This window comes from Ruditapes philippinarum, unplaced genomic scaffold, assembly GCF_026571515.1.
Source record: "Ruditapes philippinarum isolate M1 unplaced genomic scaffold, ASM2657151v2 ctg4618_1_1_1_1, whole genome shotgun sequence".
Classification (NCBI taxonomy): domain Eukaryota; kingdom Metazoa; phylum Mollusca; class Bivalvia; order Venerida; family Veneridae; genus Ruditapes; species Ruditapes philippinarum.
Genome location: NW_026854290.1, coordinates 269,585 through 286,844, shown reverse-complemented (window position 1 = coordinate 286,844; position 17,260 = coordinate 269,585). Strand labels below are relative to the sequence as shown.

Genomic DNA, 17,260 nt, shown 5'->3' with positions numbered 1-17,260 from the left:
AAGTCAAACATTTAAAAGGTTTGTAAAACTGGACATGTTAGATGTAACAACAATTAATAGAAAATTTAATATCTTTCATGATAGAAATTGACCAAAATTGTCTTAATTTTTGGAAATGGAAAATAACTCAAATTAGCTAACAAAGAAAACGGTAAAGAAAACTAACATTTACTAGTATATCATCAGTTGTAAAGGGTAAGTTTATCAGTAAAGGACATAAAGAAACCAAATAAAACCCCTAAATTATAAATATCTTAAAGCACTGTGTCAAAGCTAAAATAGAGACCATCATAATATGTGTAACATAAAATAAGATCATATGTATATTTTTTTCCTTAGAATTCCTACTTTAACATGTTGGACATTTATTATATTAACTGCCTTTGTTAATTATACATGTTATCTGAAAAAAATACATATTCAAGGTCTGACTAAAGGGTAACTATAGACAACAGCAAGCACAGAAATTTTAAGGAACAAAACATGACATAAATATGTTTTCAAAGCTTTGATTAGTTCATAGATTAATTATCTGGAATTTGGTAAATGTGGGATTTTTGCCCATCTAAATCCCAGGGTACATAAAAACTTTAAACAGTTATTGCTGGACCCGAAAGCATTAAGTCTTTGCCACCAGTATAGAGCCAGGCCAGCCTGCACATCCGTGAAGTCTGACCAGGCTCTATACTGTTGGCTGACAAATTTTAAATATTCAAATTGATATTCCTAAAATTGATAATGGACAGTCCCAAAAATGGAAGTGGGACAAGTCCATTTAAGATATTCAGCATGTTCAGGGTTAAACAAACTTATTGCTTCATGGCGCACTAACGTTCACAATAGAGCCATCAGCATGTTGCACTAATAATGTTATTGATGTATTTACCAAGTTTTAAAAGTAAAGAATAGTTTGTACCATGGGAATAAATGGGGAAAAAGCAACATTTGCCTAATTCCGAAGTTTCTCTATATGCATTATGATTAGAGAATATAACATATTGTTGAACCACATATCATATAAAAGAGTACAAACAACAAGCCCAAGTCAGTAGGTCAAACACTACAAAAATAAATACACATAAGAGTCAGACAAGAGAGTAAAAAAACTGCAAAGCAAAATAGAAGTTTGTTTAGTTATTGTCATATTGTCCATTCGTAATATAAGTTGTTAATCCCGTCAGTACAAAAGCAGCTAAACTCTAAAGCATGCAAAAGAAAGAAATGAAACTTACAAGTGTCCTATATGTCACTCAACAGGATAAATGCAATTTAATTTTTATATCTCTTTGTTTATTTTGTGGGACTGCAAGTGAACGTGATGTAATGACGACTTGCAAGCTTTCCTGATGAAAGGCTTTAAGGTGCCTAAAAATGCATTTTTTTCTGGCAGGATTAGTCACCTGATTTTAATCACAATCATTCTATCATAGTTCACTGGAAGATGATCCTTAATATTCTTTTTGTTCCCTTCTTTCAAACCACAAGAAGTGAAGGAAATGATTCCAAAGTCAGCAACCGTAACCTGAATATCCAATTATTGAAGGCAATTTGGATACTGAGAATTTAGGCATATCAAAATGCTTTGAAGGCAATTTGGATACTGAGAAAAGCACATCAAAATGCTTTGAAGGCAATTTGAATACTGAGAAAGGCACGTCAAAATGCTTTGAAGGCAATTTGGATACTGAGAAAGGCACGTCAAAATGCTTTGAAGGCAATTTGGATACTGAGAAAGGCACAATCAAAATGCTAACATAAAGCTTAACACCTGAACCACTTCAAGTGATCTTCAGATATTGTTTTTTTTCCCAAATGGTGGCTAATGTTATATGTATATATATGTTTGTGTCAGCGTTTATAATGTTACCCTATCACATTATACCAAGCCTGGTAGTGATGCTCACAACATAAAAGGACTGTAATGTTTTTTTTTCTATTCCTAGAAATATTGACTACTTAAAAAGAAAACCAAAGTGATGATGTATGGGACATGACCATGCATTAGCATGCCTGCTAAATACAAAGTTTTATATAACCCACCCATTGGACAGTTACCCTAATTCGAAAATCTGTACAAACTGTTTTAGAGGAGAGATCTGTTCAAGTAACTTGTTTATTCCTAAACAGCTAAGTTAAAACCTACAAATGAACTTTGGATATGCTGAGCTAAAATTAAAGTTAATTATCTACTAGATGTACAGAAAAAAAAATTCTATGTGCAGAGTTAATGTTAATTGTTAACAAACAAAATGTACTGTAAAATAATAGATGTGCGGCTTTGAGATATCCAATTTTAAATTAATTAAAGACAAACAGGATTGTTTTCAACCAAAATAAGGTAGTCTTATTTTTTACATTTATTGGTTTTCACTAACTTGATAAATATCTTTTTTTATCATTTAAGAAATCAAAATTTTCTTATGCTTTTTTGGCAAGTCCACTCAATTGATCAATTAATAATAAATTTATTATTAAATTATTCAACAAAGAAGAAATTTTAATTTTTCCGTTTACAAATGTCTATCAAACCATGATATATTAGTGTTCTCAAAAACTTCATTTCAAAATCTGGATTCCTCAAAGACCAGCACATTTAGTGTGAGCACGAGTGATAATAATAAGCACACAATATGTTAGTAAAAAGTTTTATCCTGCCAGGATTACCTATGTTGTGATTATCATAATCCTCTATGATATTTATCTGTGAAATCGTCAACTTTCCCGAAGATTTAGTGAAATTGATAGTAAACTTGTCTTTCTCGTCGGCCCTGTTCTGAATCAAAGTTAATATTACGTTAAAACTTAATACAAAAAAAAATCCCTCCACACTGTCTGTCAAAGATTATATCCCATCAACCCTTGGCCTGCTGAATTTCTGTAATAAATGTGTCTTGCTTTAAATTTCGAAACAGGCAAAGTTGCAAAAATACAGAAATTGAGCTACCAACAGTATAGAGCCCGCGGTCCGATGCCGAGGTTGGCCTTGCTCTATACGCGTAGCAGACGCTAATCTTTACTATTCCAGTAGGTTAAGGGTTAAGTCTGAAATAAGCTCAGCAGAGTCGCAATTAGCAAGCTTTGGTGTGTCCCTTTTCCAATTATTTGTTACAGTAATGTCAAGACTTCATGTACTTGTTATGAAAGTGTTCACATAGATCTACCCTATGTAACATATACTTTGATTATTCTCTTCCCTCAAGTATGTAGTATGTAATATGATCATGCATACCAGCATTGTTTATGAAATATTTGGTGTATAGTAAACAATCTAATATTAATACATTAAGTTGTGCATCCCAATATAGTAATATTACTGACTTAATTGCAATCTGGACACTTTCCATACATCAACAATGGCTTCGGTGTTATCCCAACATGCTTCAGTCATTATAAATTTATAATCCAGGGGCATATATTCAGAAAGTACGGCAACACATGCAAGAAACACATTTATAAAGAAAGGTCCATGAGTTATTTAAATGTTTACATATTTTTTTTGTAATATCTAAATGTAATGCAATCAAGTTCTATCCAGTCATGCAGATATTTTGGAGAATTCCCTTGATGCTTTTTATACAAAAGCTGAAAACAACTTAGAGCCTTTCTAGTCATGATTTTTATCTTGCTTTCAGAATAAATGCAAACATATTTCTTATTTCTTTATGTTTTGTTTGCACAGGTATAAATCAAAAATCTATTCCACAAAAGCCTACAATCTATATATTAACAATTTTCACCACCTGGATGCAATTCTAATTTTACATGCATATACATCAAATACTATAATAGTTGGACTGTAACACTGTAAAACACAAAAGTCAACACTGTTACATAAGGTTACAAAATTAAAAACCTTAAACCAGTCTTGAATTCACAAATCTGATTGGTTAATTCCTATTTAATTTAACCAATGATATGATATTACACATTTTCAAAACGAGGCTCTCAGATCATTTTATCTCCTTTGCACTATTACCTCTTTTAACATACATGTATGTAACACCTTATTATAATACATATTTACCAAATAACATTTTTCTTTCCTGTATAAAAAATATTTCACAAAAATGACACCAAACTGCAGCCATATAACAAAAGCATGCACATTTAGCATTCAAAAGTTTCCTTCCTTCTAAATATTGAGAATCTTTTTCCGCAATGACCATTTATTCATTTGTTTTATTTTCCTGGTCTCTTTAATCTGTCAACTTGTAGAAGTGAATCACCGGTATATTAAAGTACACTCAATTTATGCAAAGATACATTCAAAAATACTTATTAATGTGCTTAAAATTTTGCAGCTTGTTGGATGCACATGCAGCTTTAATTAGATTAAATCTTTTACAAACTCATTTCACCGAAAAATACAATAATAATTTCCTATTTCTTTTTCATTAAAAAAAAGGGGGGGGGGCCTAAAATGGAATGGAGATATAAAGCATTCTTCTGACATCGGTTATTTTTTCAACTACATGTTTAACAATTAACCTCAAACATACTAAATTTCATAATGAATTTGTCTTTTTTGGAGCTGTTACTTATCAATTTTGGGGATACATGTATCAAAATGAAAATTTAAAGTTTGTCAGCCAACAGTATAGAGCCTGGTCAGACTGCATAGATGTGCAAGCTACCCTGGCCCTATACTGGTGGAAAAAGGCTAGTTGTTGAAAAGGTTATGCTAATTAAACCATTTTTTAAGAAAGGTGCACACACACACATTTATGTTGAAAAATAATTAACCTTGGACTTCATAGTTTATAAGACTTTAATTTTCTTTTAGAGATACAACCTTGCTATCCATTGTAATAGTAAAGTATCTGTTATTTATTTTATCTAATTAATAAATGTATATTTCCATACTAAAATGCCCATGATAATGGCTTCAGTAATGAGTCTTAATGTAAGTGTATAATTATGAAACCATAATTTAATTTGTCTGTGGGACTTTTTTTGTAACTGATAGTCTGTACTTCGATTTTCTTTATACCAGTAATGTAATGATGATTTTAAGTTGAATTGTGTACTACAATGTATATGATTTACTATCAATGAAAAAAACTTTCTTTGAAGGGAAGCTAGGACGTCCTGTGTCATTGCAGTCAACTGCTTCCTCACATGAAAAAACTCACAACACACCACTTGTTGGATAGATCCAATAGCAGTTATTTCAGAAAGGATAGTAGTAATCTTTTTTTTTTTTTTTTTAATTTTGTGTCAGTTTTGTTTCTTGACCTTTAACCTATTGACTTTCTTAAAATAGTAAGAAAATCTTTTCCATAAAATGTCTCTGTTATTTAACATACATAACTACTGTATGTAAACTGCATAAAATGTTCCTGAACAAAATATTATGTTGCTATGTTAGTAAGGTTTTAACCTTTTACCAATGATTGTGTCCATGCACCATTTGCTCATAAGAATAATTTTATACAAACTAATTTCTTCCACACCAGTATTTGAAAATATTTTATTTTTTCAAAATTAAAGGTTCAATTACCCCAGAAATGTTTTTGTTTTTTTTATTTCTCAAAACTTTTTTCATTTTGGTGTACTTTTATAGTTGTCCAAAATTTACATGAACATCCTTTTTCTTCTATTGCTTTTTTGGCAGTTAGTATGTATATTTGTAGTTATTTAGCATTTGTATTAAAGCAAAAATTACGGAAGGAAAATCTACAGTGTTTATAAAAAAGAAGTTTTGCTCCTTTTATGACAATTTTTTTCACATTAAGTGCTACGTTCTTCAAGATACAAGCATCTTACATGCTCTAAAACTTGCCTTATGCTTTCTAAAGATGTAAAAAATTATGTTCTTGAGGCTTAATATCGCTTAAATATGACAAATTTCCAAGCTTCATACACTTTCAAAATATGATTTAATGGTAGCTGAGGCATGAAGTCCTAACAAGAAAACAAGGAAGAATACAATCATCAAACAAGTAAAATTTGTCTAAAAATACTACAGAGATTTAAGGCAATAATTTCCGTTTTGATACTCAAAAATTTAACTAAATTTAACCAAAATAATTTTCAATTTTGATTCTCATAAAATTAACTTAATTTACAAAACATCATCAATTGAAACCTGAAGATATTTAGTTTCTAACTTAAATTATTTATTTAATATCATTTTTTTTTTTTTTTTTACAGTTAAAAAATTAATAAAAAAACAAGCACCAATAGTAAACAGGCAAGATGATATTTTAACATTCTATATGGAAAGCAAAGATATATCAACAAATATTAATTGAAAATCGTAAGTGTTGTTAGTTGTTGTAAGCAGTGTACAAACCATTGCTACAAAATTTCAAGCAAGACAATTTTTGCTTGTGACAAATCTGTCAGACACACGCAATAAATTGTGAACAAATTAATTTCGCTAAAACTGTCCTGACATATAGTCCATTTCGACATGTTGCAAATACTCATTCACATCATATTCTGGAAAACTGTACAATGAAGTTTCTATGATCCAAACAAATATTCAGGGACACTTGTTACACCAAAAAACTACATGTATGATATATCAAAGAGCTTGTGGGATTGAGCTTTAATTGGCGCAAACACCATTCTTCCCCTTTTGACACAAATCATTTTTTGCCCATTTATTTAAGGGCACAAGTATTTTTTCATTTGGGGACCAATAACGCTGCTTGTCATGAAATGGCACTTACTTGTCTATTGAAGGTTCCAATTTGATCACCACCCAAAATGAACACATCTGCAGATGTTCAAAATCATCTACAATTACAGTTGTGTTTACATTATGAATACTTAACTTCAACCGGTGCTAAGGGGGAGTGTGGACAGTAGATTGCACTTCTCAGTACCGTCCATGAACAGGTTCAATCAAACCGCGCCTGCAACATTTTCAATTTTACTGTTTAGGACTTTCTTTAGGGATTCTATTTATCTGCTTCTCTGTACCAGAGAACAAAGAAGACTTAAAAGTGATAAACACAAGTTGTAACTTGTTTTCAAAATCAAGCTTTATAAATAAATAATATGTTTGAGATAACAATATACCTGGATTTTTTTTCAAAAAATTTCCTTTAATTTTTTTATTATTTTTTTTTTCACATAATACTTATGAAAACGAGGAATTCTCCTGAACCTGATGAAAAACAGCAATAAAATTGAAAGGTCATGTTCTCAAGCTTCTTGCAATTGAAATACATATAATCTATTACTTACTGACTTTTAATCAAATGCCGATTGAACCCTTTTCACCTCAATTTCTTGAACAGATTTGCCTAGGTTTGAATTTGGAACGTCAATTGAAAGTCTAAGGAATTTCAATATATATATCCCGGTGTAACCTAAATTCGGCGATATAAGAACAAATGTCAATGGCATTTTTAATAAACTACAGTAATCTATAATTATACTTGATATAATTTTACTAGAAATATTTAAAAGTTACTTTAAGTTCATTTCTAACAATGTAATCGTTCAGCGGTTGCCAAATATAAACAAATATGGCTGATGTAAAATCTTACTACGATCTGAAAACGTCACCTAAATTCGGCGATTCTGATTGGTTGCAGTAATTTTTTTATTTTGGCGGGATTGTGACGTAGTATGTTGACCTACATCGACAGTGAAAATAGTTAGTTTAATATTAGATAAAAAACGGCGACTGTCAAATTATTTTAAGCAACAATTTCAATCAAATAGAGGAAAGTATAGATAAACTTGAAATTGCATCAGGTAAAACACACAATTTTCTCCATGTCATACACAATTTTTAATGTTTACCAGACGTATCTCCATCTTTAGCGCAGAAAATCACTGGAGTTGTAAAAATATACCGTGGGACATAAACATGATTGACCTTCACCTCTGAAATCTCGCGTGAATGATGAAAAACGAAACATCGCCGAATTTAGGAGAACGCCGAATTTGGGTCAGGGTAGGATATAAAATAACATTGAAAAATTAAACAATGAACAGTATTATACTAACAGCCTGGTCAAGCTGAATGGATGTACAAGCTGCCTAGTGTCTCTTTGTACTGGTGACAAATGCAAATCATTTTCAGTTCAAACAGGTTAATGGTTAAAAGTTAGATTAGAATTTGAGCAATGGCAATGATATGTTAATTTGCAGCTAGCATAATACCCTACTATGATTGAATTATCAGGACTTGTATACATTTAAAGAGCATTGAGTAATAAGAGCTGTCTGTAAGACAGCAAGCTCTACTATTATAAAGCACTTGCATGAAAGTGGGGATGATGGTTATTAACAAGTATACAAAGTTTCAAAGCAATACCTATAAGGATATAGAAAATAAGTGGGATGGTACGAAAATCTTAACCAAAATTTTAAGTTGAAACAGGGGCATAATTTTCTTAAAATCCATACCAGAGTTTTTCCTCTTACCTGGAAGTGGGGATGAAGGTCAGTAACAAGTATTTAAAGTTTCGAATCAATACCTCTATGATTACAGAAAGTAAGTGGGGCGATCCAAAAACCTTAAACAAAAGTGTGATGCAGACGCAGATGCCTAGTTACTAGGATAGCTCTGCCAATGATATTAATATTACAGTTGAAATAAAACTTAATAATTTATTATAATAATTTATTTAATCATACTATTAAACATACTATTAAACTAGAACTGTGTCCAAAGGACACGGATGCCCCCACTGACAACATATATATGGTATATAGTGAAAAAATCAACAAAGGGCCATAATTCTGTTAAATTTGGTCGCAGCAAAAATTCCTTCCTTAACTACCATCTACACATTAAGGTTGTTCATCCCTGGAAATTTAAGCAAAATCTACCATCCGGTTTAAGAGGAGTTGCGTTCACAAAATTTCTATATGGTATATAGTGAAAAAATCAACAAAGGGCCATAATTCTGTTAAATTTGGTCGCAGCAAAAATTCCTTCCTTTACTACGATTTACGCATTAAGGTTGTTCATCCCTGAAAGTTTAAGCAAAATCTGCCATCCGGTTTAAGAGGAGTTGCGTTCACAAAATTTCTACATAGTATATAGTGAAAAAATCAACAAAGGGCCATAATTCTGTTAAATTTGGTTGCAGCGAAAATTCCTTCCTTTACTACCATCTACATATTAAGGTTGTTCATCCCTGGAAGTTTAAGCAAAATCTGCCATCCGGTTTAAGAGGAGTTGCGTTCACAAAATTTCTACATAGTATATAGTGAAAAAATCAACAAAGGGCCATAATTCTGTTAAATTTGGTCGCAGCGAAAATTCCTTCCTTTACTACCATCTACATATTAAGGTTGTTCATCCCTGGAAGTTTAAGCAAAATCTGCCATCCGGTTTAAGAGGAGTTGCGTTCACAAAATTTCTACATAGTATATAGTGAAAAAATCAACAAAGGGCCATAATTCTGTTAAATTTGGTCGCAGCGAAAATTCCTTCCTTTACTACCATCTACATATTAAGGTTGTTCATCCCTGAAAGTTTAAGCAAAATCTGCCATCCGGTTTAAGAGGAGTTGCGTTCACAAGATTTCGGGACGTACGGACAGACGGACGGACGAACGGACAGACGTACGGCGTGACGGACGGACGGACAAGTGCAACGCTATATGCTCCCACTCTGTGGGGGCATAACAAGTGACAGGATATTGGCACAAAACCAGGTGTTTCTCAAATGTTATTGTAAGAATTATAGTTCTTAATTGTAAATTTATTTATTATAATCACATAATTTTCATAGTTTGATTTTTTCGATAGTATTTACTATTAAAAACATTGTTTGACTCTTTCAATTTAACATAGCTTCACTATTTCCGCCAAACGTAACGTCTTATTTTGTTTCCCGTAAAAAGACGTCATTAAATTGTTTTACGGTGACGTCATTAACCGTTACTTTGATATGTTGTTTTGCCTTGGGCGGAAGTGCTTAAATTGTTGATGTGTTTTGTTTATTGATGTTTTCCAATGGAAAGTAGATCATAATCGGTAAGCAAGTTATTAATTATGTATGAATTTAATAGTAAATTCAATATTGTTTAAATGATGATGAACTTTACAATATTATGCCGTGAATTAAATTATAAACGGAATTATTCGCGGAAATATAAAATAACAATATTATTTAATAGATTTAAGTCTATAATTGTAAAGGTGATATCGTATATTTATGATTTGTATAAGCATTATTATTTTAGACAATTTATTGTATTTTATTTTAAATGCGTTGTAATCAGTATTTAGTATGTTTATTTATTATTTTCAGAGAATCGCATTGTTGTATCACATTGATATATTATTCCATGAATGAGAATAAAGAAAAGTGTTGAAATCTGCGCATTCTTGACTATTTTTAACGGAAAACATCTACAATTCTCGATTTACAATTCTCGATTATGATGAGACGAAAATGCCGTCAACAAATAGTGCGGAAACTTTGAATCAGGAGTTTGTCAGTGTGAAGAGATCAAGAAGTGCAAATGGCGCTCAACTGACGAAACTATATAATGAACTTGAAAGGAGTATGATGTCCTTCAATAATATTGAAGAGGTTAAACTACTAAACAGTAAATTATGTGAACGCTTTGAACATTTCAAATCAGTGCATTTACAATGTTTAGATTTGTGCGCGCAACCGGAAGTTGTTGCAGACTTGGAAGCGAACTTTGAGAGCTGTTTAAAGAACTTTGAAGAATTCAGGGAAAGATTTTCTCAGTGGATCGCGGGAGCTATTGGACCGCATGATGGAGAAAATATTCCTGTAGAAAATGACGCAGAGTCAAATGTCAGCCATGGAAGTTCACGTACTTCAGTCTCGTCGCGCCGGAAATTACAAAGTGCTAAAGCAAAGCGTTTAATAGCAGAACACAAATTAAAACAACTTAAAAAGAAACAAGAACTTGAACGAGCTCGCCGGGATCTTGAAATGAAACAACAGTTGTTAGATCAGCAGTCGAAATTAGAAGAAGCCGAGATAGAAGAAATGGTGTGGTTAGAAACAACACAGGAAGAAACCGGGGTCATATCTAACAATCAAAATGCTCAGCCTGACGTACAAAATAATATGACTAATCATATTCAGGTGAACAACCGTACAGATTCTGTGAGAAATATAACTTTGACACAGCCCAGACCAGAAATAAACAGATCGTGTATACCGGAAGTTGACAGTGAGACATCGAACATTGACAGATCATTTCAAAGATTGGCGTCAGCACTTCATGAAGGATTCAACTTACCGAAGCCAGAACTATTGACATTTGATGGGAAGCCTGAAGGATACTGCAAATTTATCAAAAACTTTGAAACAAACATTGAAAGCAGAATAAGTGACAATAATTTAAAGCTAAGTTATCTCATTCAGTATTGTACAGGTAAGGCAAAATCTAGTATAGAAGATTGTGTTTTGTTAGAACCGGAAGAAGGTTATAAACGTGCTAGGTCAATATTATTGTCTAGATTTGGCAGACCACATTTAATTGCAAGGTCTTACATTGATAACTTGGTAAATGGTGCTCAGATTAAAGCGTCCGATGTTGAAGGGCTATCTAAATTATCTTTAGAGATGCAGAAATGTGAAATTACACTTTCTCAGTTAGGATTTTCCTCTGATATTGATAATACAGAAAATTTAAGATGCATTGTTAGGCGGCTCCCAACACATATAAGAGTAAAATGGGTAGAAGTAGCACATTATATAAATGAGTCAGGTAGAGTGCCGCGCTTTTCAGATTTGTCTAAATTTGTAGACGAAAAATCACGTATCGCTAACTCCATGTATAGCTATGATCTTTGTAAAAACAATGATTTTATCAAGAAAGAAACCAGAAACAGTTCTGGCAAATATTACAGTAATGATAGACCAAAGGTTACTACTCTAAATACACATACTGAAGAAAACGGTCATGAAAGTAGTAAATGCATTTGTTGTTCAGGTAACTGTGCAGAGTTATCACTGTGTAACAAGTTCAAGTCAATGAGTCTCAATGATCGTTATAAACTGGTAAGATCACTTAAATTGTGTTACAATTGTTTAAAAGGTAAACATTTTACAAACAAGTGTAGAAAACCAAAAATGTGTAATGTTACTAATTGTAATGTAAAACACCACATTTTGTTACATAGTTGGGTAAAACCCGATAATGGCCACACAGCAGTGCAGTCGTCGTGTAACTGTGCAGCAACAGAAGGTTCTACTGTAAAAAATTGTCTGGGTATTATTCCTGTAATAGTTAAGGGTGGGGACGGTAGTTCTTGTCAGACATATGCCCTGCTAGATGATGGAGCCGATAAAACCTTGTGTGATGAAAGATTGTTACGGAGCCTGAATATAACCGGTAAGCCCGTCACATTCCGGATGTCTACGGCAAACTCACGTGAAGGTATTATACATGGTCAGGAGGCCGACTTAGATATTCAACCTATCGATGGAAATGAAAGTATTACCGTAAGAAAAGTCTGGTCAGTAAAGTCATTACCGATATCAACTCGATCTGCAGCTAAATATGCAGATATCCGAAACTTACCGTACTTATCCGGTATAAATATTCCAGATATAGACACTAATGACGTTATGATGTTAATAGGGACGGATTCACCTGTTGCACATATACCGCTAGAAGTGAAATTCGGAAATAGCGATGAACCGTACGCGATACGCACTCGTCTTGGATGGGCTATACGCGGTCCAGTCCCAACTATGAAAGAATCCAACGATATTAATATAAATTTCTTTGAGTCACGTGACATGTTGTTACAGCAACAAATTGAGCGTTTGTGGACAACAGACTTTAATGATAAATCACAAGTGAAGAGTTGCATGTCTGTAGAAGATAAAAATGCTATGAAATCCATGGAGTCAACATTAACTCGCGAGGATGGTCATTACAAGCTTGGTCTTCCTTGGCGTGACAGAAATTCATCATTCGTGAATAATATACCGCTTGCCCAAGCCAGATTACAGCAGTTGAAGCGCAAGTTGTCAAATGACAATAATTTGCATGATATGTACAGAACTACTGTGAATGATTACATTGCGAATGGATATGCATCTGAAGTGGATCACATTGTACCAGAAACAAAGCGGGTTTGGTATTTGCCGCATCATCCCGTGATAAATGTTAACAAGCCGGGAAAACTATGTGTAGTGTTTGATTGTGCTGCTAAATACAAAGGAATGTCGCTTAACAGTCAACTTTTGCAAGGACCTGATTTAATGAACAGTCTAGTCGGTGTACTTATAAAGTTTAGACAGGAACGAATAGCATTTATTGCAGATATTGAAGCAATGTTTCACCAAGTTCGTGTTATCGAGGAAGATCGTGATGCTTTAAGGTTTCTCTGGTGGCCTAATGGAGAATTGGACAAGATTCCTAAGCAATATTGCATGAATGTCCATTTATTTGGTGCTACATCTTCTCCGAGTTGTGCTGCGTATGCACTTAAAAGAACAGCGAAAGATTTCTCGCATCTGTTTAAACCGGAAGTTGCGCTGACAGTTGAGAAGAATTTTTACGTTGATGACTGTCTAAAGTCTGTCCCATCTGAGCAGGAAGCTATTGATTTGGCTATGAATTTAAAGAAAATGCTGTCTTTGGGAGGATTTCGCTTAACAAAATGGCGCAGTAACAGTAGAAATGTTTTAAAGACAATACCGGAATCAGATCTTGCCAAATCGGTTGTCAGCTTAACCCCTGGTGAAAAATGTAATGACAAAGCATTGGGTATTATTTGGGACGTAAACAATGATACAATTAAGTACAAGGTTGACTTAAAAAGTAACCCTTCAACGAGGCGCGGGATATTATCAACACTAAGTTCAATATTTGACCCTCTTGGACTTGTGTCGCCAATAATTCTGAAAGCAAAGTTCATTATTCAGAACTTGTGTAGAGAAAAGCTAGGCTGGGACGAGCAAATTCCGGACAACTATGATGAAGAATGGCAAAGTTGGTTACATTTCCTGCCGCGATTGGCCGACATCACGATAGATCGATGTTTCCTACCACCAGGATTTGGATCAGTAATTAATGCACAGTTGCATATTTTCAGTGACGGGTCGGAAGTAGGTTACGGCGCATGCGCGTATTTGAGACTCACTGACAACACGGGGAATATAACATGCTGTCTCGTCATTGTTAAATCTCGTCTAGCCCCCATAAAACAAATAACTATACCGAGACTGGAACTATCTGGAGCTGTGGTCGCTTGTCGCTTATATCAATGTCTTGCTGAGGAACTCGATATTAAGATAGATGAAGTTACGTTTTGGACGGATTCGATGATACTACTAGGATATATCAGAAATACTTCAAGAAGATTTAAAACATTCGTCGGAAATAGGCTTAGCATCATACATGATACTACAAGTCCAAATCAATGGCACCATATTGATTCAAGTTCAAATCCAGCAGACATAGCTTCAAGAGGTATCAACGCTTCTGAGACAGACAAATTAGATGTTTGGCTGCATGGACCAACATTTCTTAGTAAAGGTAGGGATCACTGGCCTAAGTATTCAGGTAATAATATCCCGGAAGTGAGTGAAGATGATGTCGAGGTTAAGAGAGAAATTGCTATTAACGTTACCACTTGTGATACTATTGGGAAGATAATTGAATACTACTCTGATTGGTTCAAACTTAGACGTGCAGTGGCATGGTTTTTGAGATACAAGGATTATTGCAAACAGCGATATCTGCATCATGATGTAGTGGTTGAAAAAGGTAATCTCACCTTGTCTGAACTTAAGACATCTTCTCACGCAGTTGTGAAATACGTTCAGATGGAATGCTTTGCCGATGAGGTAATAAACTTGCAAAAAGGAACTAATGTTAAAGGTGAAAGTCCGATAGCTTCATTAAATCCAATACTTAAAGATGGTTTAATACGTACAAAAGGACGCATTATTTACCATGATGAAACGAAATGTCCAATCATTCTACCCGAAACGGCATCATTTAACTACTTTAATGATACGTTTTTTACCACGAAAGTCAAGGTCACGTCGGAGTACAACAAGTTTTAGCAGCTACACGAACAAGATACTGGATAATAAATGGACATAGCGCTGTCAAACAGGTAGTAAGGAATTGTGTACCATGTAAACGCAAGAACAATCCGCTTTGTAAGCAACAAATGGGACCGTTACTTGATGAGCAAATCACACCAGATAAACCACCGTTTTCATTTATCGGCATAGACTTTTTTGGTCCTTTGATGGTAAAATCAGGAAAGTCACAAGTAAAGAGATATGGGTGTATTTTTTCTTGTTTAACATCAAGGGCCGTCCATTTAGAAGTTACTCATAGTTTGAGTACAGATTCGTTTATCGCCGCATTGCAACGATTTATTAGCCGGAGAGGTTTACCCGAAAATGTATATAGTGACAACGGAACCAATCTAGTAAGTGGAGATTGTGAATTACGCAAGTCCTTACGAGAGTGGAATCAATCCGAAATTGGACAATTCATGTTGCAGCGGGAAATCGAATGGAACTTTAACCCTCCGTCAGCTAGTCACACGGGCGGTATATGGGAACGGATGATACGATCAACACGTGCAATTTTGAGATCGTTAGTCAAAGAGCAGCTTCTGACAGATGAACAACTTCTTACTGTTGTAATAGAGGTTGAAAAAATACTTAATGATAGACCGATTACCCGAGTAAGTGATGACCCAAAAGACCCCCAGTTTTAACTCCAAGCATGATTTTATTACTAAAGTCCAATACATGTATTCCACGTGGCATTTTTAGAAAAGAAGATACATATGCAAAGAGAAGGTGGAGACAGGCTCAGTATCTTGCTGATATATTCTGGAAACGATGGATTCGGGAATATATACCTACCCTACAATCTCGACAAAAATGGCTGAGACCACAAAGAGATATCCGTGAGGGCGATATTGTACTCGTGGCTCAGGAAAACATACCAAGGGGGCAGTGGCCGTTGGGCAGGGTTGAATCTATAAATGTGGGTCGGGACGGGCATACACGAAGCTGTGTGGTCAAAACTAGTATGTCACAATTCTTAAGACCAATAACTAAACTTTGCCTACTAGAATGTTCTATTTAAGTAAAGGTATACATTACAATAAGCTATTGTTTGTATAAGATGAAATCGTAACGTTTCATGGTGGGGAGTGTAAGAATTATAGTTCTTAATTGTAAATTTATTTATTATAATCACATAATTTTCATAGTTTGATTTTTTCGATAGTATTTACTATTAAAAACATTGTTTGACTCTTTCAATTTAACATAGCTTCACTATTTCCGCCAAACGTAACGTCTTATTTTGTTTCCCGTAAAAAGACGTCATTAAATTGTTTTACGGTGACGTCATTAACCGTTACTTTGATATGTTGTTTTGCCTTGGGCGGAAGTGCTTAAATTGTTGATGTGTTTTGTTTATTGATGTTTTCCAATGGAAAGTAGATCATAATCGGTAAGCAAGTTATTAATTATGTATGAATTTAATAGTAAATTCAATATTGTTTAAATGATGATGAACTTTACAATATTATGCCGTGAATTAAATTATAAACGGAATTATTCGCGGAAATATAAAATAACAATATTATTTAATAGATTTAAGTCTATAATTGTAAAGGTGGTATCGTATATTTATGATTTGTATAAGCATTATTATTTTAGACAATTTATTGTATTTTATTTTAAATGCGTTGTAATCAGTATTTAGTTTGTTTATTTATTATTTTCAGAGAATCGCATTGTTGTATCACATTGATATATTATTCCATGAATGAGAATAAAGAAAAGTGTTGAAATCTGCGCATTCTTGACTATTTTTAACGGAAAACATCTACAGTTATTAATGTGAATGAAAGAATAAACAACCTCAAAGTGCCATAAGCCTGCCAAATAATTATATCACAAAGTCCCGATAACATGGAAACATTAAAGGCCCATTACTCCTCAACAATTTTTATTTCTCAAAACCTTTTTATTTCTGACATCTTGTTACAGTTTTACAAAAATACTCGTTTGTCACATACAAATGTAGATGATTTATCGTTTGCTTTCTTTATGCTCTGTTGGCAATTGGTATAATGATAGTGAATTAGTATTTTGTATTGAAGTCAAAACACTATTATTTTGTTTACATTTTGCTACCTTCATGACACATAACTTTATGTACAGCCATACTTTTTTCAGTAATTAAACAGTTTACATAACTCTAAATCCATTATTAAAACATTATCAAACCCATGTTTGACATTTCTAAACACTTAAAAATATATATGTATTTCTGAGACATAATGTGCCTTTAAAGGA

General features: G+C 33.5%; 2 protein-coding genes across 18 annotated transcripts in view; one reads left to right on the top strand and one right to left on the bottom strand.

Moving 5' to 3' along the window:
• Positions 1-17,260, bottom strand: part of LOC132739707 (phospholipid-transporting ATPase IF-like) — a 77,290-nt gene that overhangs the window by 11,087 nt on the left and 48,943 nt on the right. For 5 of the 16 annotated variants that reach the window (XM_060727485.1, XM_060727484.1, XM_060727487.1 and 2 more), the window contains one exon: positions 2,665-2,773. The exons of 8 other annotated variants lie outside the window; for them this stretch is intronic. In XM_060727485.1, coding sequence (XP_060583468.1) covers positions 2,665-2,773 — 109 coding nt within the window. Of the gene's footprint in view, positions 1-2,664; positions 2,774-17,260 lie in introns of those variants that run through there. 3 more of the 16 variants (XR_009627046.1, XR_009627047.1, XM_060727491.1) reach the window with 1 other exon arrangement.
• Positions 9,637-15,001, top strand: LOC132739706 (uncharacterized). Of its 2 annotated transcripts, XM_060727480.1 has the most exons (3): positions 9,637-9,951; positions 10,229-11,336; positions 11,898-15,001. In XM_060727480.1, the coding sequence occupies exons 2-3, from the start codon at positions 10,373-10,375 to the stop codon at positions 14,987-14,989; spliced, it is 4,056 nt and encodes a 1,351-aa protein (XP_060583463.1). In that variant the 5' UTR covers positions 9,637-9,951; positions 10,229-10,372; the 3' UTR covers positions 14,990-15,001. The 2 variants fall into 2 exon arrangements, with proteins under 2 accessions (XP_060583463.1, XP_060583462.1); XM_060727479.1 differs by having other exon boundaries at positions 10,229-15,001.

Coding starts and splice junctions, on each gene's coding strand:
- LOC132739706 (XM_060727479.1), top strand. CDS start 10,373: ATGCCGTCAACAAATAGTGCGGAAACTTTGAATCAGGAGTTTGTCAGT.